The sequence below is a fragment of the Carassius carassius genome, chromosome 26, assembly GCF_963082965.1.
Source record: "Carassius carassius chromosome 26, fCarCar2.1, whole genome shotgun sequence".
NCBI classification, from domain to species: domain Eukaryota; kingdom Metazoa; phylum Chordata; class Actinopteri; order Cypriniformes; family Cyprinidae; genus Carassius; species Carassius carassius.
The window spans coordinates 15,392,675-15,417,828 of NC_081780.1; the positions used below are offsets into that span (position 1 = coordinate 15,392,675).

A 25,154-nucleotide genomic window follows, 5' to 3' on the forward strand; every position below is an offset into this window, starting at 1 on the left:
TTATTTACAGTACACATTTGCAGCGATACAATTTTTAATAATTATATATATATATTAGGGCTGAAACGATTCCTCGAGTAACTCGATTACAAAAAATGATCGAGGCAAATTCCTCTGCCTCGAAGCCTCTTTTAATTTATTTTAAATCTCACGTCAGGTTCTTTCGCAATGATTTTTTTAAATGTGACACAACGCGTTTACATCACCCACAAAGCGGAAGGAGACACAAGCGCTGAGTCCGAAATCGCATACTGCAAAGAGTCAGCAGTGTTTTGATTTGAGGGCACGTGCAAACGTAAAGAGAACGTCGTGGCGTGTGTCCATTGCAAGATAGAGCTGGCATACCACAACTAGGGCCCTATGATTTCCGCGATGCAGAAAACATGGAGGGAATCGCTGAATCCAGTCATAAAAACGGAATTTACAGTTTAACGCGGAATGGCACAGAATTTGCCAACTTTTTAATGAATTAATCAAAAATAGGTCATTGCACTTACATCAAATCACGATATGGACTAATATTTGTAAATATTAAGCCGGAACAATCTGTTTAAATATGAATCCTGCATGTTCTGCGTGTCTCTGTTAATGAATGGAGCAGAAGCGTGTCTTCCTTTATTAACACACTGAAGTGCGTGACGCTCCGGTGATTTCAGCGTCTGCTGTCTCTCTAAATAAGGACGTGAACACATGAACAACATCTCCAGAACTGCTCTGACAGTCACTTCATGAGCATTTAACCGTTTGATTTGAGTAAAACTAGCATCATATCACAGACACAGAACTGTAAAGGTACGTCAACCCGTCAAAATAAAAGGCTATTGTTCAGCAGAATGTACATAGCCTACTATTTTTTCTTAGGTTTAATCACACAACATTTCTTCCATGTTTTATTTTTATTAGTAAATCCCCTTTGTTTACCAAAAAGTTAAGTTAATTTTCAATAATTAAAAGATTAATTAAATTATTGTTTTATGTGTTTAATATTTAATGTGCATCTCAGAAAATGCTTTATTTAAACCCCAACTGAATGGCACTTAAATGCACTTAATTCATCTGTCAACTTTATTGTCATTGTTCACAGTACAAGTACAGACAGCGAAACAATGGATAATAATTAAATGTTTATTTTTGATGTATGCATTGCATTCTAATGCATTTAAAAAATATAAATATATATTTTTCTAAGAAAGGAAACTTAGTTGTTCATTTTGAGAGACCCAGGAGTCTTATTTTCTCTTGCATAATTAATATTGCACTTTAATTAAGCAAAAACACAGATTACTTTTATCCGATTACTCGATTAATCGATGGAATTTTTGGTAGAATACTCGATTACTAAAATATTTGATAGCTACAGCCCTAATATATATATATATATATATATATATATATATATATATATATATATATATATATATTCGCATTACATTAATTAATGCAAAAATAGAATGAAGGGAAAATTCAGATGAAAAAAAGTTATAAAAATAATGCAAAAATCTAAAAAAAAAAATTCGTTTTGGTCTGCAATATGACAAATGTAGGAAGTGATCCTTTCAAAACATAACAACTGCTGTTTTTTTTATTATTTACTGTAAAACAACAAGAAACAGGAAGCACAAATGTTACCAAAAAAGTTCAATCTCTCACCACAACCACTCACAACACCCTAGTATTGTGGCGGCGAGTTCTGCCAGCGAGATCAAGTCGCAAGAAAGTTTGACTATAATTTGCACGCAAGAATTAAATCAGTCCTGTATCATATTCTACTGAAATCACAACAACTAATCAAAGTAATGAAGTAATCAAAGCTGACTCATCCTGTTTTGTAGGAACGGAAGTTCTCACGGACAATCAAAGCACTTCCTTCCACCTTTCACATGCTCAGCTGGCTTACTGATCTCCTCCATTGCCGGTCCTGCCATTTTCTTCCCGTGGGTGCCGTCATAGCACACAGTTGCAGTAATTACAACACAGAGATGTTATAGTAGCCACACTCACTAAAGCCCAACACCCTCTCGAGTTCTGACTCATGCTTTAATTAGACTAAAGAAAGACGCAAGGGACCGACCACCCTCCAACTTCCTCACTTCTATTCCTGCTCTCTTCTTTCAAACTTCATGACTGGTTCATATATCTTCTTTTCTGACCCTCTTGGCTTTTTCTCTCGAGTTCCTGCACATCTCACCAGGTCCTGGCAGTGAAGTCAAAGGGTTTAGTAAAGTGCTGTGGGGTTGTGAATTGATTTGGGTTTTGTAGTTCAATGAGTCACCAGCAAAACCTCTCTTTGGGGAAACAATGAAAATGTGAAAAAAGGATTAAAAAATTATGTATTTATTAGCAATTATTTGTATTTATTTATTTTAAATGCCACAAAGCATATTCATCTGTGTTAGTTTTCTCATTTAGATAAACAAAGTAAACATGAACATGAGTGTGTGTGTGTGTGTGTGTGTGTGTGTGTGTGTGTGTGCGTGTGTGACTGTTTTTAGTTTCTTTTGAAACTGTAACTATAGCTGATATACAAACAAAACCTGTCAGGCATATTTAGAACAAGAATCATTTGCTGACATATTGAAAGACTCTATTTAAAGAGCACAGTGCAGCCCTAAAATACAAATTAATTTGGTAATTTTAAATCTTTTTACTTTGTCACTATCCTAAAATAAAGTAAAATTAAGTATGATGACATATTCTTTTATACACATATTCTTAAGTTTGTTTCTCTGAATGAAGTTTTGCCAAAATTATTAGTTATTGCAATGCTTTATTCTGTATCATTAAATGTGTTGTATATGACAGCAGCAGCAGCAGGTGTTGAAAAAAATATTTCACTCTTCTATTTATCTTAACTTGTCACTTTACTTCTGATGTATTTATGCTATGAACACTTTCTGTTTGCCAACATAAATGATGTTATCAGTCAATGACCTTTTACTTTCACAAACGCTATTTGAAACAATAAAATAGACACTTTACTTGAATTTAATATGTTTGCTATGCATATAAAATAAATGTAATTTGATCCAGACACCAAACTGGTCTTGCCTTTGATCCATATATATATATATATATATATATATATAAGTTACAAAAACAAGTCATTTTAAGAAGGGTATTGATACAGGAACTGCTTAGAGAAAACAGCTTAATCATGATTAAAAATAATGATAAAAAAATAAAAATTGTAATTATTTAATAATGATCCTAATTATTATTAATTCTATGCTTAATCTTAATTCGTTTTTGAAAGGATTTGTTAAATTCTCTCGTTATCTTGACAAAATTCAAAGTGTCAAGCTGTTTAAATCAAAGTCCTACATTGACATTTCTTGCTACATCGGCAGAGCTCACATTAGTTCTGTAGTCCCACTCAGGGCCATCTCCACATAAACTCTTGCTTTTCTCTAGTATTCCCATGAGGAGACAAGCTTAAATGCGTGTGTGTTTGTGAGCGAGTGTGTTTGTAGTGATTGTGTGAGTGCATAAGCACAGGTCCAATGGCTTTGAATAATGGATGGGGCTCGTGTTTGTTTGAAAGTGCGCCATTTCTCTTTGGCTGAAATGCGTTGCTGCATGAATATTAAATACAGCGGAGTGTTTTGTCCATCTCTATGCTGCTGTCCCACTCCGAGCAAATCACTCTAATATGCATTAAAAACACGCAAAAATATCCTAAATGTCCACCATCTATAGATGTATACTTTAGACTTGATATTCACAATACACACAATGCCAAGTTTTACATAACATTCTCAAACAGCTGGAAATCACAAGGCATAAAACAATTTGCATACATCTGAAACTATGCACAGTGCAGACTTTGAACACCTTTAAGTTTTGGGAAGATTTCAGTGACTTTGAAAGCTGAAAATTCATTAGAGATTTGCTGGAAGTGGGACGTTTTTTTTGTCATTATGTTATTAAAAGACAAATCCTGCCCATTTCCTCTGAAATTATGTCCACTGAAAATAAATGGCGAGCGGCTGGCGGTCTGTGACCCTTTTCAGTACAGACCCAAACTACAAGTAAATACACAGTTGGTGGAAAAGTATTGTTTTGATATTGAGTCTTTCAATGTGAGCTCAATGCTTCAGATTACAAAGAGTTTCATGTGACTCTACTTGAGGGCAACAAACACACCACATGCTCTTGTCACTAAAAATCTGACTCAAATAGGCTAGTTCAGACTTTTGTGAAGTTCAATGCTCACTCACCACACCACCATTCAAGAGTTTTCTTTTTCTATTTGATTGTATTTTATGATAATAATTCATATTTAATAATGTATTCCTGTGATGCAAAGCTGAATTTTTCAGCATTATTCAGTTTTGCATAATCCTTCAGAAATCATCCCGATATCCAACTTTGCTGATCCAGAAACATTTTTTAGTATTATCAATGTTGAAAACAGTTGTGCTGTTTAATATTTGTTTAACATATATCACTTTTGATCAATTTAATGCATCCTTGCTGAAAAAAAGTATTAATTATGCTTGACAAAGGCATTTTTCCTCAATAAACTCCTCAGTTGCTGCTTATTAATAGTTAATAAGGTAGTTGTTAAGTTTAGGTATTGGGTAGGGTCAGGGATGTAGAATCCTAAATATGTGCATTATATATATTAATAAACAGCCAATATGTTAATAACAGGCATGTTAATAAGCATCAAGTTAATAGGGAGGATTGGTCGCCATACTAAAGTGTTACCACAAATGTATTATCACAATTGTTTCCACTAGCAATGAGCAATGTAATTAAATGATACACAAATGAATAAACATACAAATTATTAAACATATAAATAGAGATGGAGAACAAACTCAAGTCTCCAGCTCTCAACTAAGAAAAATGTTTCTTCTAAAATACTTGCAAGACCAAATTCTATACTAACCAAGTTCATTTTATATGGTCTAACCGTTGATATGCAAGATAATCATACAATTGTCTTTTTATTTATATGTTTTTGGAGAAACATTTGAGACAAACTGGCATTTTCAATTTCCAATTTCCAAAATAAACCATCCAAGTGTCATATACATGACCGCAAAAAACAGTCCCCAAAAGTTGTTAAGATATGGAATGAAAGTAACGGCAAAGAATACAAATTCAAGGACATCCAATAAAAATTAATTAAAAAACTAGATACATAACCGGAGGAATGTGTTGTTTGGAGGTTTTCTTTATGAAAGGCTATTTGAGGTTCATGTTCTAAAGGATCATGGGGGATCTGTGCTGAAGTTGGGGCTGTGTGTGTGTGTGTGTGTTTACTCCAGGATGGCTTGTGTTGTACTCTGGAGATAAGGAGATTATAATTGGCTCACTGAGTGTGCTTTGCATTCGACACTGACTGCAGCTGTGCCACGCAGACTTCAGAAAGCCAGCGAGTATGTCAGAGTATGTCACAGATTGCCTCACCTCATCCACAACACCAGCTTTAAAAGATAAAGGGTCTCTACCACAGCGGCTGAGATGTATATGAACACATTAAAGAGCATTTCGAAGATCTGTAATGATGACTAGGACAGGAATAATATGATAATTCCTAAACCGCGTGAAATCGAAACCAGAGTTTTGGCCAGCATGCTAGCTTTGAGGCTAAACTAAATGTCAACAAAAATGAACTTTTAACACAGTCAGGTACACAATCCTGTTTCAACAGAAAAACATAAAACAACAACTAACTGTCCACTGACAGTGGTATTTAGAGAGGATGGAATGGAAGATTTATGATCTAATTCTAACACCATTTGACATGTTGCCACCCTTCCAGACCTCTCACTATCTCTCTTTTTCACAGCTGCAAATAACTATCTGTCCTCTGGCTACATCAGCCTACACAGGGACCGTTAATGGAACAGGACATCTTTGAAACAAGATAGTCCAGCTGGAAAAAGGGAAACTTGAGCTTTAAACTGGAAAGAAACTGAGATACTTTGACGTGGTTACAAGGTGTAATCTCGTAAAAATGTATCCGGACCAAATTCAGTGTTGTTATTGTTAACTAAGACTAAAAATACACAATAAAAAGACATATAAATAAGGCCCATTCACACCAAGCACGATAACTATGAAGATAATGATATTCTTTCTCAGTATTAAAGAACAGCAGAGTGCGATTTTTTCTGGCTGATGAACGATACAAACATTGACAGCCAATCAGAATCCATCCAGCTATAATGAGCTCGAGAATTTAAAGTGACAAACGCACGTGCGCTGAGAATAAACAGACGAAATCGTCCGCTGGTGTGGACGCTAATATTGTTATCATTATAGTTATCGTTCTTAGTGTGAACGGGCCTTAAAACATACATAATAAAAAGAAATATAAATAAACAAACAAACAAATCAATCAATAAAAAAATAAATAGACAGATAAATACAAATGAAAAATGTTTTGGTAAAAAGCGCTATACAAATAAACGTGAATTGAATTGAATTTATATATGCAACTGGCAACTGACTAAAATAAAATAAGTTGATAAAGTTGTGATAAAGTTGATAAAATAAAGTAGTTGAAGTACCAAAAATACTAAAACTTAAATAAAATAAAAAAATTAATTAAGTTAATAATAAATAATAATTATTATTATAATAAAAGAAAATTGTAAAATGCAAATCATTCAAATCATTGCAAAGCAACTTTTTACAAAAATGTATGTTTCTACAATATTTAGTAGTAGCTTATCAGTGGTGACTGTCAGTTTATGTACATATGGCAAAAATGTACGGAAAAATCAACTAAAGATGTAATCAAATTCAAAATATTTCAGCTAAATCCTAAATATTAATAGTAGGATATAAATAATACTGAACTAATTTCACACCAAAAAACAGACAAAACAAAAACAGACCAGAACAAATAAACATTTGAACATAACAATAAACCAGCTGTATGTTTAAAGAAAACAAATTGATGGAACAAAACATATATGATAATGATTTAAAGAAAATATTATTATTATTATATAAATATTAGTGTACTGGACTTACATATTATTAATTTTAAAATAAATAATTAAGAAAATAAGAAAGTTTTCAAAAGAAAATTAATAATAATAAAAAACAATCCTTATGTAAATTCCAGGAATTTTCTTCCCATTAGAGCACAAATTATATATAAATAAGTCCTAAAAATTGTCTTTGTCCAATATACTATTTTTTTTTCTTTTCTTCTTCCTCTTCTTCTTCTTTACATTCTTTTTTTTTTTTTTTTTTTTTTTTAAATATAAACAGTATAAGGTTTCATGAGAATCACCCAAAAATGTGAATGCAGAAAAAAGATAAAAGATAAATAACTCTGAAAAAAAAGGATTCATTCTCTGAAGTGTGTTTGAGGGCATCTGCTCTAATACATCTCTATCTGGATGTCAGCCATGTGGCATCAGAGCCACAACAGTAACACAAAACAACTGACCCCTTAGGAGTCCACAAACTTAAACACAAACACACACACTTGTCTCTGGTCTTATTCATTGGCTAGTTCCTCACTGACCTCATCTGCAGTTAAACGCTTCTTCCTCTCAAGCCAGAAGCTCTCAGCAGAGTCCCGTCCTCCAATCAAAGCACACAATGCACGTGTAACCTGGCCAATTATAACCCTGTTTCGTAAGAGCTCTACAACAGCAGCCCCATTTCCTGGCTTCCTGTGTATTCATTCATATCAAGGATGGAGGACTGGATGAAGGAATGAGGTGGAGGGGGGACTAGACGTCACTGGCCTGACGCAGACTGCGGGGGGTGGGAGACGGCAGTCACCATGGAAACCTAGTCAAAGCCCTCATCATGGCGCTTAAGTACCACAACCGAGACAGAAACAGAAAGACATGCCAAAAGAGTTCAGACAGAGCTAGAAAGAGTGAAAAGGGAAGAGAGACTGACATACAGATAAATCAGATAGAAAAAAATAATAGGGCTATAAAAACACCTATAAGAGAGACTATAACCAATATATATATATATATATAGAGAGAGAGAGAGAAAGAGAGAGAGAGAGAGAGAGAGAGAGAGAAACTGGATGTTATGTTCAATAGTTTGAGGTCAGTATGATTGATTGAATTTTTTTAAAGAAATTAAGACTTTTATTTAACAAGGATGCACTAAAAAATAAAAGTAAAGCAATTTATGTGACAAAATTGTACATAATTCACATAAATGCTTTTTTTTTTTTTAATTTATATTTGTCAAAGAATCTTGAAACCTTTCTACCATAATTAATCAGAACAACTATTTTAACTGGTGATAATAAGAAATGTTTCTTGAGCACCATATTAGCATGAAGGAGCATGCAACACTGAAGACTGGAGTAATGATGCCGAAAATTATGTTATGTCATAACCGGACTAAATTATATTTTAACAATGTTAAAATAGAAAAACAGTTATTTTGAACTGTAATAATATTTCACAATATCACTATTTTACTGTATTTTGATTCAAATAAATGCAGCCTTTGTAAACATGTAAAAGGCTTCTTTCAAAACAGCTCTCTTTCTTCCGTAGAACACAAAAAGAGAAACTTTGCAGAATGTTTGAGCTGCTCTTTACCATTTAATGAAAGTGAATGGGGACAAAAGGCTTTCAATGTTCAAAAGAGATTTACGCATCTGACAAGAATATTGCTAATGATGTAAGTATAACAAACTTAACTTCTCTAAAACCAAGCATTAAATTAATGTTTTAAGGATGTTTAGATATCTGTAGTAAAAAAAAGTCAAAAATACTTATTAAATAATCTTTTTCCATGGAAAACCCATAAGTTAAATATATAGTAGAAACTTTATTTTCTGTAAAGTTGCTTTGTATTAAAACGATTTGTATCGTGAAAAGTGCTATACAAATAAACTTGTCTTGAACTGAACTGAATATGATTTTTTGATTGGCAACATTAACCAACAGTTGAAAAAGTCATTTTAGAAGAGAAGCAAGTTATTAATTTCTGATGAACTGTGCACTATAAGACCAGGAATGTGTTTTAAAGTTACTAGGGTCAATTTAGATTTTATGTTGACTTGAAAAAATCGGATCCTCCATATCCATGACAAATATTATTAAATCCAATTCGAACAGAGCATCTGGGGAATTAATTCATCGCAACAATCTTGACTTTAATAACGCAATGATTAATTTCTCCAAGAATGTGAAGGCAAAGCCTCAGAAGATATATAATGTAGTTGAATCTTATATCCATTTTTGATAACTGGTATGATGAAACCGCTCCTTCAGACATCAAAGATTCAATCCAGGAGTTCTGAAAATGAGATTTCAGGCTTGTGTGGTCCAGCATGTTGTTTAAAATCAAATCAGAGCCTCTTGCTTCTTTGGATTGGAGGGCAGAAACTTTCACGTTCGAGTCTTGCCGTAACGAGGGAGTTATGAGAACTCTGGGTCCCTTTAACTGGCAATTCAAGCTTGTTCAATTTTTCAGGTATATGGTTTTGCTCTAAAAATGTGACAGACAGTTCGCCGTGGCAGGTGCTTTGGAAAAAGGCTGATCCACATTTCTGTGTTCTGAAGTGAAAATGAGACCTGCTTCAGTCTTGTTATGAGACTTCATATATTCCCTCAAACATTCTGGATTTACAGACTACACAGCGAGAGCCTGTCGCTGACAAACCCACCCTTAAAAATAATTCACCAATATTTCCCAAAATGAAAAGACTGTCATCATTTATATCATTTTTTTTTTTTGTCCTTTTTGGAATTTGTCCTTTTGGGTTCCTGGTCACTATATGCAACCACTGTGTGGAAAAGAGCAGCATGAACATTATTCAAAACATCTGCTTTTGTTTTCTCCAAAAGAATTTGGGTTTTGGAACAACATGAGGGTGAGTAAACATCAAAAGTTTCATTATTAGATTAATTTAAGATGGTGAGGAGTGAATAAAGAAACGGAAACAGAAGAATGACAATGTGCGCAGTGGTCAGCATGGACATCTCTGGGATTCTTCTTAGATATTAGGGGACACTACGTCCTTCTTTTATAAAAGTGTCTCACGTCTCAGTTCTGGAGAGGTTCAATGTCAGCACTAACAACTTCTAATGTCACCCTGTCTCTCTCATGTGTGTGTGGCAGGCGTAACCTGTCATGGCACCCTAAGCTGTAATACATCTGCTGCATAATTCATGAGACAGTTCTGTGATTATGAGCATTACTGTCATTACTCAGCAAGCAGTCAATCACGTGACTGATAACGTGACGGCAACGGGGACACATCCTCACCTTCCTCTGGAGTGACTGTCTTTCTTTTTTTCCCTCTCATACACAAACTCAATTCTGCAGTAATAATATTCAGTGAAAAGTAAACTCCAAAATCCTGGCTGTGTACCGCTAACATTGGCAGCTGCATTTAAAGGCAAGATCCAAATCATAATTGATAACCTGATCTCATGAGAGAATGTAGGTGTGCAGTTTCTTATAATGTACTTTATAAGTGACTAATTTGGAACAATCTACATCTAACAACTCAGAAAGAATCAAGAGATGAAGTACATTCTAAAATAGTTTGACAATAGCATGTTGCTAAATTGCAAAAAATAAAATAGTAGCCAAATAGTGCTAATCGGGTGAATCAAACACCTAACCTCACAGTTAAATCCAATGTAACATTAGCATATTGCTAAGCTAACAAATGAAAAATAATATGTAGTAACACAACAAAAACGTGCATTATTTGGGCATTTTGAAATTTTGTGACACACAAAATAGAGCTCCTCACGTTTAAACAACTGATTCCAGTTAGAGCTGAAGCAACGAATCAATTTAATCGATTAAAATCGATTATTAAAATAGTTGTCAACTAATTTAGTCATCGATTCGTTGCTAAATAACTTTTATTTGCCGTAAGCGGCTCATTTCGTGCATATTTCAAATTGGGTGACCAAAGTGTGGCAGTAATGAGCCACCGGAGGTTTTACTCAGCCAGTACAACAGGAGAAGTAGCGAATAGCCAATAGCTGGCATTGTTTTATGTCACGTGCTTCCCGAACAGCGTCTCTGCAGCCATAGACATCATATGATGTCTATGTCTGCAGCATTCAGCGTGATGTGGGAGTACTTTACATTGAGCCTTTAAAAAAGAAGAGTAACCTGTAAACTCTGCACTACTGCACTGTTTAAGGGGACGTTCACATATCGCGTCTTTTGCGCGCTCAAGTTCGTTATTTCCAACACCGCACCGCATCGAGTTAAAAACATTTCAACTTTTCAGAATGCCGCAACCGCACCGCGGGTCATGTGACAAGAACTAACCAATCAGCTTCATCCTTTCCAGTAACAACGTTAAAAGCTCAGTCAAGATGAAAGGAACAGCTGATCATAGTTGTATATGGATTTCCATTTTGAAATAAATTTAGTAGCAGAGCTACTGCAAGCGATTTTTTGAGCTGCAAATCCATTTATCCTTTGCTGAAATTTCCGCGTCTTCAAGGAGAGAGCACGTCATGGTTGCTTAGCAAAGGCAGACGCCTCAGGGGCGCTTCTGCGCGAGCGCTTTGGAAAGAAGGAGAAAGCGGTGCGCCTAGCGTTTTCCACGCGTTTTTAGGCGCGATTTGTGAACGGCCCCTAAGACTTTTATTTGTGCAGATTCTCCAGTACAATGTTGTTTGCAAATGTTTAGTCGTAAAAGCTGATAACACTGCTTTTTAACAGTTTACATTTAAAGCTTTACAAACATGTTCTGTGATCAGTTTGTCATTTACCAGTTCATAATTCAGTCGTGCAGCCTAATTATGACTGAATGAGAGAGGTAAATGTAGATATTTGAAATGCACTTTTTTTTCTAAGTATTATTCACTGCTCTTTTTCACACAGCAGGTTTTTTGTGTGTGTCCTATTTTTTTTTCTGGACAACCTTCTGATGGATTTTACTTTAAATTGTGAGTTCCATTCAGGTTTCATGCCATTGGCACTTTTTTTGAAGGATTGTTTACAATTTCACAGCAAAAGCTATAAAGCTTTTTCCCAGTAAATAATAAAATACAATGCACTGCAATTTTATTCTGTTTTATCCTTATTCTTCGTGAAAATATGTTCTGAAAGATTCCTTAATAAGCTTTGTTCAGGATGTTAAACTACTTTAGGAGCTCTAAGGACTGCCATGGTGAAAACATTATTTGAAATCTCCTTGTGAAATTTGCTAGAGTATGGGTCAGTGTTCTGATTGCAGAAGAGTTCGACAAAGGATTACTAACACAATAAAACAACTCCAGGTATATTTTTGATGAGGATATGACAGTGCAAAATGGTTAAAATCTCTTAAAAATCTATGCTGAATGATAAAGACCATTTATTAATAATTTACTTGGGGAAAAAATGGGAAAAACTAAAATACAAGTACGTAAACCGATTAATCGTAAAAATAATCGACAGATTAATCGATTATCAAAATAATCGTTAGTTGCAGCCCTAATTCCAGTGTAAAGTTAGCATGGTGCTAATCTAAGATAACAGATCAAATAATATGTCTAAATTTGGGCATTTGTGATTATTAGCATGTAGCAGACAAAACAGTGCTTCTCAGGTTTATCAAACAATTGATTCCATTAGCATGGTGCTAATCTAATACCTAAACTTTAATCCAATAGAATGTGACTTTAGCATGTTGCTAAACTAGCAACATGAGAATCAAATAGAAACACTAAAAATTACTGGCTGATATTTGGGCATTTTGAGATTATTGGTATGAGCAACCAAAATAGCGCTTCCTCATTCTTATCAAACAAATGATTTCATTAGCACTGTGCTAAGAAAAAAACCTGACAGTATAAGAGTAAATAGATGGATTATTAGTCTGTATTTGGGCATTCTGTAATTACTAAAATGTGGAAGACAAAATATCACTCTTTGTATGAACCAAACAAGCATACTCATAATTAATTTAATATTAATTTAATATAAATTTTATTTAGTGTGCCATTAGCATATTGCTGTGCTAACCACATGACAATTATTAACATCCAATGGTCTGATAACTACACCTTAAAAATCACATTTTCTTTCCATTTTTTTTTGTGAATTTAAATGATATAAACATCCCTTACAAAAATTAAATGGTTACTATAGTTAAACCATGGTAGCAACAAGTTAACCACGGTATTGCTACACTAACCGTAGTTTAACCATGATATTTGTGATAAAACTGTGGATGGTTTCTACACTTTTACTATAATACAACCATAGTTAATTTTCATAAGGGATGTTGTGTACCTCTTATTAGCTGTCATTAAATTGTACAGTGTATCTAACAATACACATAACAATGCATAACACACTAACACAGAGTACAACCAATGACCAAATGACAATGACTAACCAAAACAAAGTTTCTTAGAAAGCAACATCATGCTTGTAAGGACTGCATATTTGATGCTCTTACATTTTTTCTATGTAGACAGCTCACTAGATTTTGGAATAGAGCAGTCCCATACAATTAAATTTGTATGCATGGGTTTTCATACTATCCAGTCTTTCTTTCTCTCTACCTCAATTTCGCTCGATCTTCTTATTTCAAGCTATCAGTTGCCTTGTTTCTTTTTCCTCTTGCAAGTGTTCAATGAATCTGACATTTGAGGCATTTTATCTAGGGTCCTCACACCTCAAATCTCATTCTCATTTTTTTTCCCTAATCTCTATTAGTCCATCCCTCTGTTCTCATCTGTATTCTCCAAACCTCTCTCTTTCTCTCGGGTACGGATCTCACGTGTGGCTCTCTGGTCTAATGGAATCACAGCTCAGTCTCTCAGCTGGACAGTAATCACTCTCTCTCTCTCTTTCACTCACTAGCTCGCTCTCACACATAACACAAGGGCTTCACTTGAGCAAAAGCCTCACGGAAATCCTTTCAAGCATCAGTGCAGTCCAAAGACAGAGCATACCGTGTATAATATCTTCAAATGCTTCAAAACACCTCTTTGGTTTTGGACTACAACTCTAAGTAGCCTATACAGATACAAACATCACTTCATAAAGACTCGCGATTGTAAAGGCTAGCAAAGTGTTTTTCTTTTTGAGGGAATTTTTAACCACAACTGGGCAGTCAAACTAGACTTTTAGTTTGACACGCTTCCATGTGTTACTAAGTACTAAGGTTTGGTTAAAAAAAAATGGCTGAAAAAAGCAAAATGTCATGTAAATATACATGGTAACACTTTACTTTAAGGACCTATTCTCACTATTAACTAGAATTTTATTGGCATGCATATTACTAGCATACTGACTTTTAATTATAAAGCACATATCAATGTATTTTTCTGAATAACCATATTTTAGATCCTTTAATCCTGCCTCATACCTAAATGTAACAACTAACTTACTAACTATTAATAAGCAGCAAATTAGGAGTTTATTGAGCCAAAAGTCATAGTTAATAGTGAATATGTGTTCCGTATTCTAAATTGTTACCAAATAATTAAATAAATAAATCCATGCACTTTCCATTAGGACTATCTGATATATAATACACATTATTTCTAATAATATGTGTGTGTCTGTGTGTGTGTGTGTGTGTACGTGCTCTTGTTTTTGTGACATATCAGCACACAACTCTGTATAATGACATGGGTATGACACAGGTATTACAAGGAGAGGGTGACTTATGAGGACATAACCCATGTCCCCATTTTTCAAAAAGCTTATAAATCATACAGAATGAGTTTTTTTGAGAAAGTAAAAATGCACAAAGTTTCCTGTGAGGGTTAGGGTTAGGTGTAGGGTTGGTGAAGGGCCATACAATATACAGTTTGTACAGTATAAAAACCATTACGCCTATGGGATGTCCCCACTTTTCACAAAAACAAACCACCAAAAAAATATATCAAAACTTAGTTTTTGATTAGTAATATGAATTGCCAAGGACTTCATTTGGACAACTGTAAAGATGATTTTCTCAACATTTTGATTATTTGCACCCTCAGATTCCAGATTTTCAAATATCATTGTATCTCGACCAAATATTGTCATATCCATTATATAACATTAATGGAAAGGGTTATTATTAACTGCAACAAAATACTAGAAATAAATCATAAAACACATTTTTTTATATGGGTAGAAGGGGCGAAAATGTCCTTTAAATGGAAAATATCCACCACTGAATGTAAAATTTTCACATACAAAATCCAATCATTTTAATATGAATCCCCATGACCAGGAATTTTGCATAAGGTTTAATTATTTCCAAAAACTGCTTTAAGGTGGCCTCTTCAAAATTTGCAGTGTTGACCAACAGAATGTTGCTTGATTTAAAAGTCAGCAGTGTATTATACATGGTTACACTATTGATGATGAACCTTTTTTTTTGCACTGCAAAATTAGCATATTCCCTTAGGTGACCGTATCTTAACACTGCTAGAAAGCAAACAGCCATGCAACCAACACCAAATCAATGCTTTCTCAACCACCCTAGCATAGATGCAGGGTTTGAAACAATTTCATATTTATAGAATCAAGTGTCCCTGCCCTGTTGCAGTGATCGAGCAACATCAGCCAGGGCTTAATCAATAAAAAGTCAGTGGCCTGGCATAGAGGAACAAGTCAGTGAGGGCAGCAGTGTCAAAGGTTAAGGAAATCTGGGGAAAATAGTTACTCACAGGGTACTGTACGGAGATAAAGGTTGTCCCGAATTATTTGTTGCAGCTCATGGTCCAAAGAGCCCTTCTGGAAACGCAGGTTGAGATATTGCCTGAGATCTTTATCCACAACACCTCCTGTAACACACATACAGACGTTTAGATGACCCTCCGCGATACAATCTCATCTGATAACAGGCTCCTTGGCGTTTACTTCCCATTCACAATAAACTCTGTGAAGAAACGCCTTTGTGTGCAGTTTTTCAGTGGTAATGAAGGACTCCGTTACGTGAAAGTGCGTGGAGCCATTCTATTTTCTGAGGACATGGCCTGACAATACTGCAGCAAACCAAGATTTAGTCACTCAAAGAAAAACCTGACCTCAAAGCGATCGCCTGAAGAGCTGCGAGAATATGTCTGTGATAGTTTCCACTTTGTTCTGTGGTCAAAAAGCTTTTTCAAGCTCCTAAGAGGCTCCTTCCTTCCTGTTTAGCTTGCTTCTCATCGATATAAGCACACAATGCTGCTCATACACAAACACCTTCATATTTTTCCTAGTACACAGAAATGATTTCTGAGTTACTATTGTCCTAGTAACTATTAACCATTTACTAAGGATCTGTTTGATCATTTATTGATGCTCTCTTTTAAGATAACTTAGAGAGATTTGTAAATCTTTAGCATATTAAAGGTCCCCTTCTTCGTTATCCCATGTTTTAAACTTTAGTTAGTGTGTAATGTTGTTGTTAGAGTATAAATAATATCTGTAAAATTCTAAAGCTCAAAGTTCAAAGCCAAGCGAGATATTTTATTTAACAGAATTCGCCTACAAAAACGACCAGTTTGGACTACAGCCCTCTATTTCCTGCAGTAATGACGTCACTAAAACTTCCTAACCTCCGCCCACATGAATACACAAAAAGGGGGGCGTGGTCTTGTTGCGCTCCGACAGAGAAGAAGGAAGAGCTGCGTTTGTGTTTGCCATGTTGTTGAAATGCTGTTATTTTCATCTCAGAGTCCAATCATCTTTGTTTGGGCTTCCCAGGGACGCTGTACTGGAGATTAATGGTTACAATTTATGTTTAACTCGGTTCCCGAAAATTATAACCCACATGTAAAACTATGTGCAGCACATTTTGCTGAGGACAGCTTGCTGAGGACAACTTCCTCAATCTCAATCAGTTTAATGCCGGATTCGCAAAAAGATTATTCTTGAAAGATGGAGCAGTTCCCTCTTTGTCTGGAGAAGGCGTTGTTTATGGACCACAACCAGTAAGTGTATTTTATTATCTAAGTTGGTGCGTTTAACAGTTTCTGTAACTTACTACACAAAGGTCAATGCTGTTTAGCTTTGTTAACTAGATATTAGGGCTGTGCAAAAAATGCGATTTTCATGCGCATCTCGTCAGTAAAAACGCTCCTGTGATTATAAGTACATCTCCAGCACATGCTCCTGCCCACTTGCTTCTCAAAACTAGTCAAATCACGTTACCAGGAGGTCAGCCTGCTCTAAGCTGGTGTCAAATCACAACACAGGAACCGCTGGCCCAATCAGTACTCGTTACGTATTTCTGAAGGAGGGACTTTATAGAACAAGGAAGTCATCAGCCCGTTTTTATGACAGTGAAATCAGCGGTATACAGATAGGTGAATTGTGTGAAAAATACTGTGTTTTTTTACACAGGAAACATGAACACATGTTATATCGCACACTGTAAACACAATCAAAGCTTCAAAAAAGCGCGAAAAACTGGACCTTTAATTAATAATCATTTGTGTACATATAGTCATGTTTTGTAAATGAGTAATTAATCTGCAAAACATACAAATACATACAAATATACAAATATTAAAGGGTAAGTTCATTGAAAAATGAAAATTATTTCATTAATAACTCACCCTCATGTCGTTCCAAACCCATAAGACCTCCATTCATCTTCGGAACACTTAAGATATTTTAGATTTAGTCCGAGAGCTCTCAGTCCCTCCATTGAAAGTGTGTGTACGGTAAACTGTCCATGTCCAGAAAGATAAGAAAAACATCATCAAAGTAGTCTAACTGACCCTCTGATGTCACATAGACTACTTTGAAGATGTTTTTCTTATCTTTCTGGACATGGACAGTATACCATACACACACTTTCAATGGAGGTACTGAGAGCTCTCGGACTAAATCTAAAATATCTTAAACAGTGTTCCAAAGATAAACGGAGGTCTTATGGGTTTGGAACGACATGAGGGTGAGTTATTAATGACATAATTTTCCTTTTTGGGTGAACTAACCCTTTAATATATCATTTATTTATGTCCCTATCCACTTTCAATGACAATCCCAACCCCATCCACTTGAAAGGTAACCACGGCTATCAAACAAGATTTTCAAGTAAAAATATCTTAAATTTCAGTCTGTTTCTTACACAAAGCTATCATATGGCTTTTATAAGACATACAACTCATACATACTACTTTTACGGCTTTTGTTTTTTATAAACTTTTAAGAGCACAAAATCTCCAGCCCCATCCACTTTCACTGTATGGAAAATGGCAGCATGAACATATCTCAAAATCTCTCCTTTTAAACCTCGAATGTACTTTTTGGGTGAACTATTCCAATGTTTGAAGCACACACAGTCTGGCTGAAACGCAAGATATCACCGGCGCAAAGTCATATGTCATCAAAAAGCATGAGCACAATGCTGAAAAATACGTCATACTAAGTAACTATGCTCGTGTGGGTTTCAGAAACCGTTTTTTAATGCTTCAAACGTGCACCCTAAACACTAAACATATATATCATCCTTTTGAATCATGCATGGACTCATACACACACCGGTGGATTTTAAAACTCCATACAGAGCAAGCCCAATGTGTCTAGAATAACCTACTTCAGCCATGCCGGTTAACCAGATATAACAATCATGCTATTTACACACACACACACACACACACACACACACACACACACACACACACACTCACACACTCACACACTCACACACACTCAGTTAAAGAAAACCTCTGGTTTGCAATCAAATCACATAGACATCATCGGCACACAGTTCTGTTTGAATGTCACAGGACAGCAAATTAACGCCAAATGACACACAGATTAATGACTCTCACACACTCAGCTCCTTGGAGAGAAATATATCAAGACTGCAGACCCCAAAGCCTCGTTCAAATCACTAGCACACACACACACAGACAAACACGATTCGTAAGTCGACTCACAGAGCGCAATGGAACGGCACTTCTGTTGCACGGCTCAGCCAGATGTTGCAGGCGATGATTTGAGCGTGTCTGTGATTGCATGCATGTTTGTGTGTGTGTGTGTGTGTGTGCAGTCCAGGTCTCCACAGGTCTACGGCCACAGTGTGCAGGTTCCCTAGCAGTGTTAGATGGGTTCAGTGCTACAGGCTGTCTCTCTGCATGCTGCTGTAACACAGAGTGTCGCTCTGCAGTGACTGAGAGAGAGAGACAGACAGAGAGAGAAAGAGAGGTTGAGCACTGGGACGCTGCAGAAGAAACGTGCCTAACAGTGGGAACCTATCACAAAGCTCTCTCTCCCTGTGTACGAGATGGAGGATGGGAAGAGATTCATCGCCCTCTATGGGTGGTCTGGGGACTTACAGCAAAAAAATGTTGTGTTACCTAAATGCCTAATAGAACACAAGGGTACTGCCACTGTGACCGCACATCGAAGACTGGCATATAAGAGAATAAATAGTTTTTGTGTGCAAAGAAAACAAAAATAATGACTTCATTTAACAATTCTTGTAGCTTCATAAAATTAAGGTTGTAGCACTGAGGTCACATGGACTATTTTAATGATGTCTTTACTATCTTTCTGGGCCTTGAACTTGTCAGTTCCCTTGCTGTCTATGGAGGGTCAGAGAGCTCTCAGATTTCATCAAAAATATCTTAATTTGTGTTCCGAAGGTATTACAGGTGTGGAACGACATGAGGGTGAGTAATTAATGACAGAATTTTCATTTTTGGGTGAACTATCCCTTTAACTGGATCTTTTTAAAGATTTGATTGAACTGATTACACATTCTACTGTATGTAACATGGAACTACAATAATACCTTTAATTACTTATTTCATTACAAAAAATAAAATAAAAATGCTGTGTAAGAATTTTGGGTACAATTTCAAGTCATGTCTCAAATGGGTGAATCTTTAAACCAGAAACTCTCTTTAAAAAATACCTTTTCTTTAAGTAAAGGTCAGGGAAGGTCTGATATTTCTTCTTACAAGAACTTCACAGTCAGAAGCTCAACTTGGTTTGCCAAGTTTCAATACATTTCATAACAAACCCACACAAAATGAGTAAGTAAAATGTTCAGGGTGCCATTGCCCTTGAGTGAGCACAGAGCACATGATGAAGAACAGGTGCCATCAGAACCCCCAGAGAGAGAGAACAGACTGTAGTGAATTCTCATAACGTCCCACAGCTGCTGCCTTCAAGGATCTCAGTACCAGAAGAAACATCTTTAACTTTTTTGAGAAAAGAGCAATTGTATATACAATAAAAACAGATATCTGTGTCATTTGCCTCATGGCAATTCAAATATTAAAAGCTAAATATATTTCAAATTATTAAATATGGATATATATTCACATAATATAAACACTTACATAGTAAAATAGAATGCAGAACAGTTTAAATATGGTCGTCACACTTTATTCTTGCTATTAACAAACCATTAACTACAACTTCTGCCATTCAAAACTCCTAATCTGCTGATTATTAATAGCTAATTAATAGTTAGTAAGGTATTTATTAGTATTTATTAGGTTTAGGTACTGGGTAGGATTAGGGATGTAGAATATGATCATTACAGAAAATGTTCTTTATAAATACTAATAAACAGTCAATATGTTAATAATAGGCATGCTAATAAGCATCTAGTTAATTGTGAGAATTGCTCCCTGTACTAAAATGTTACAAATATTGTACATAATACATGAGAATACAGAAAAAATTTATAGTTTACTTTAACTTATCTTTTTTGTACATGTACATCATTATATTTTGTAATGGTTAACAAGGTTATAGGTCTGCCTTTAATGTTTTTTTTTTGGTTTCTTCCAACTTCACTGACTAATTATATCTACACCTGTGACTCATTTTGTACCTGACAGACTCTAAGGAAGGCTGAAGGCTGAAATGCATCTGTGTGCAGTGTTTTAGTCATTTTTAATATTTCTATTGTAAGATTTTTTGGACCTGAAGGTTCCTTTCTATCGTTAACAAATGCATTTATTCCATCACACCTGGTTGGATCATTGTGTTAACACTGAACAGGCTGTTTTTGATACTGTACCTTTAAGACTTCTAAATTTAAATGACATCGGTTATGAACGGTTGACCTATAAACATAAGTAGCAGCATCAACACCAACACTAAATGATTTAATATAGAACTGCACTGACATGTAAACAAGAACTTAAAATGTGTTTATGGTTCTGAATGACCTCACAAGGAAAAGAGTATGGACATTTCTAAAATAGCAAAATAGCAGCCCTTTAATTAACTAATATAAACCAGCTTATGCAGACCTACTGTAGTTCTACATTTGGCTAGTGGCGGGCAGCCAGAAAAACCTACATAACTCATGTGTGACCATTCTCACAAACAAAAACAAGTGAGAAACATCTGGCGAGTTAACATGTTTCACTCTCACACTGCATTCAGTCATAAAATCATTATTTGCTACATGCAGCAGCATTGCACCTTTCAGCCCAGCAGGCAGATGTAGCACTTTATTATAGTTTAATATCTCAGTAATGACTCTGTGTGTGTGTGTGTGTGTGTGTGTGTGTGTGTGCGAGCTTCTGTGTGCCCCCATATTTGGAGTGGGCATCAGCAAGACAGCTGTTTAGATAATAAGCCTCTAATTAGGAGAGAGGGACTGAGTTGAAACCAGTGAGCAGACATGCTCATTTAGAAACCTGCTCAATGACTGCTAAGGAATGCAACGTCTAACAATATTGGGTAAATGTCCTTGTTACATGTTACATGTAATTTCTCTTGCAATAGCAATAAATTATGTTTAATTACATGATATAACCAAAAACCAAACCCTAACCACAGTCAACTGTATATATATATATATATATATATATATATATATATATATATATATATATATGTGCTGTTTTTGTCACAAAGAACAATGAATGTGATTTCATTCACAACAGTTAAGTAAATAAGAAGTTAATATTGTGCTATATTTAAAAAATATATATTGTGTATATTTTATTTTTTTGCCCAGGGCTTGAAATTAACTTACTAACTAAGATTACTAGCCACTCAGCATTCGCACCAGCCATAGTTTTGTTACTGGGAAATTACATTCCATATGATTAAATATCATGACTGCATACTAAAATGTACTTGAATAGATTTCCAGGTAATTTTTGGCTATATAAAAGGCAGTCTTTTTACTAACCTTTCCATTTAATGCATGCATACTTTGTCATATCAAACATTTTTCATATAAATTTTTTACTAATAATTACAACTAATATAATTAGACACTATAGGACTGTTACCAATCACATGAAATAAGAAATTAACAAAACAGATCTTTCCACTGCAGACTAAAGGCAGCTGAATTGGCATTTTAGATGCATTTTTACCATAGACTGTATAAAAACATTGACGTAGTCTCCATGACATCACCCCTAGGTTTCTGAAGAGCATTTTGAAGCTCAAAGTGGGTGGAGCCAGCTATCGCCATCTTGGCAAAGCGTCACCGCACATCACTCCCAGATAATCAAAAATGGGCAAAGAGGCAGGAGCTGATTGCTGGATCCACGCCCACCTAGCGCGACGGTGGTGACAGTAGCAGCAATCCACCTGTCACTCACGTGGCCATGCCCTTAATTATGCAGACCATTATGGCTTAATATAATTTAAATGGATGAGTTATAAAAATAATAAATCACCCCCCTCGCAGTTGTCAAGAAAGGCAAAATTAGCTATATAGACCAAAACAACGTTTTGTACCAGAATATAAACTTTTTTTTTCCTGCTGTAAAGTTGGGCATTTGAACATGGGGAGTCATTTCGGAGCCAGCCTCTAGTGGCCAGTCCATGAGTTTTAGTCACTTTCACAAGACACCGTAAATTTGCCATTTGATTTTTACACAGACAAATGTAATAAAGCTCAGATGTAGCATGCCATGAATGCCATGTGAGTTAACACTGCAAAATTACAAATCCATAAATAATGTTGTTTTAAATTACAATTAAAAAAAAAATTAAATATACAAATACAAAATACAAAATACTTATATGAAAGTAAACCGCTAGCAGGTGGCAGCAGGTTTTATTGAGTAAGTAATTGAGTCAGTTATTCAAACGATTCATTCAGATGGTTAATTCGTTCAAGAAATAAACAAGACCCTGTCCCAAATCGCACCCTAAACTGAAGCGGTTCACACTTTCATGACGTATCGCTGCTTTGACAGTCGGATAGAAGTCTGCCGTGGAGCTCGCTTCAGTGTGGGCTTTGCAGAAGTGCACATCGAGGGCAGTTTGCACTGCGGATAAACGCGCTTGCTTTCTGGAAACACAGGTTAGCTTGATGTTTAATGATCTCCACTTCAATATTCTATTCTCAGAAAAGTGTAATTCATGAAGTGTTCATTTATGAGAAAGAGAAAGAGAGAGAGAGAAAGAGAGAGAGAGAGAGAGAGAGGGGCTGAATATGTATGAATTACCAACGTTTTGCCGCGTTTCTCTATTAAAAGTGAAGCTGTTACTTTAATTCCTTTAAAAACAATGATGTTACCAGCACCTTGTTGAGAAAGATAACATAGCTCTTGAGTGATTAATCTATTTAGTTGATAAAAGTGTGGGGCATCGCTAAAAAGTTCGTTCCTGTATGTCTGAGTGTGGCCGCAACGTGATCTGTGTGAGTGACTGAGCGTGTGATACAGTGAAGATAACGCTTTAGTTTAGAAATCTTTTTTTTTAAATCGGAGAAAGTGTGTTAATTTGTGAAATAATAACCTTACAGCAATGTTCGTTTATTTTTTAATATATTAGAATGAGTTCATTACAATATAAAATTATTTATTATTATTAATTAATTATTACTTTTTTTTTTTCCTGAATGAATCAGCCATTTGAACGAATCGACTCATATAGACATTTACCGCCACCTGCTGGTAGTTTTAGTTTCTCTTTAGAGTATCATTTCATTTATTAAAAAATAAATAAATAAATAGATTCTGTCATCATTTACTCACCTTCATGTTTTTTTAAAACTGGAATGACTTACTTTTGCACAACATAAAATACGGTATTGAATAGCCTACTGTTGGTAACTAAGCTGTTATTTTATCATTTATTTTTTACTGAGATATTTCTCAAATTAAATTTTTTTATGTTTCATACTTTATGTAAGGCGATTTTAAAATGTAAAACAATAATAGCTTTAAATGATCTTTTTTTTTGGGGGGGGGGGGGGGGGGGGGGTATTTTCACAGCCAAATTAATTAATTAGATTAATAAATAGCAGCACCCCGTAATAATTAGATTACAAATTTTAATCAAATGGCAGCCCTAATACATATATAATTATACATAATATATAATTTTTTACATGCATTGGGTCTCATTTACCAAGAAAATGAAATCTTCTAAAAAAAAAATCTAAATTCTTATTCTGGACTGACAAGATCAACACATACGTAAGCTAAACAAAAAACAACAACAAAACAAAAAAATCTAAACGAGTTTTGTGTTAAAATGTTTAGATATTTCATTTTAAATTCCACATATTTCATAAGAAAAATGAAAGGCTGTAAAGCATTTTTTTGTGGAAAACGTACTCGGTTACTAACGTAACCTCGGTTCTCTCTAGAAGAGGGAACGAGTACTGCGTCTTAGCTAAGACGCTACGGGAAAAGTCTCTTTTCACGAAATACTGAAGCAAAAAATTATCCTTAATTTTGAATTTTTGTAAAGCGCATTTGCAGCAGTACACAGCCATAGGCGAGACGGCTCGCTCGCTCATTGGCTGCTCTGCAGCAAGTGCACAGCCTATCGAGCGCAGGCTGATGCAATATCAGAAAAATTAGGACGCTTCGCGCCCATCACGCCACTTCCCGCCGAAACGGGTGTGGCCCAACCCTATAAAAGGAGCTCGAAAAGGCTGACTCACCTGATTTATTTCATCGCCGAAGCGAACCAGAGTGAATCGTACGCACGGCAGAGAACGCAGTACTCGTTCCCTCTTCTAGAGAGAACCGAGGTTACGTTAGTAACCGAGTACGTTCTCTTACGAGAGTTCTCTCGTACTGCGTCTTATCTAAGACGCTACGGGAACCCCATGTAAAACGCTGTGCGCGCAGGGATCACACACCAATAAACCTGAAGCAACGCCCAGGATTTACAGTGCACAGTCACCCGCGGGACTCACAGAGAGTCCAGGACAGGAAAGGGGGGGGGCCCTCCGTCCCATATCTAGCAGCACCCGTAGATGCGGCAATATAACATCACACAGTCGAGGCAAGGCCTGACCAATGTGGCAATGCGGGTCTTACGCAATACTGCCCATATAACAGTCG

The 25,154-nt window shown here is 35.6% G+C and overlaps 1 protein-coding gene across 1 annotated transcript in view; it reads right to left on the minus strand.

Moving 5' to 3' along the window:
- Window positions 1-25,154, minus strand: part of LOC132105887 (membrane-associated guanylate kinase, WW and PDZ domain-containing protein 2-like) — a 219,299-nt gene that overhangs the window by 140,532 nt on the left and 53,613 nt on the right. Inside the window, exon 2 of the mRNA XM_059511367.1 lies at window positions 15,588-15,704. Coding sequence (XP_059367350.1) covers window positions 15,588-15,704 — 117 coding nt within the window. The remainder of the gene's footprint in view (window positions 1-15,587; window positions 15,705-25,154) is intronic.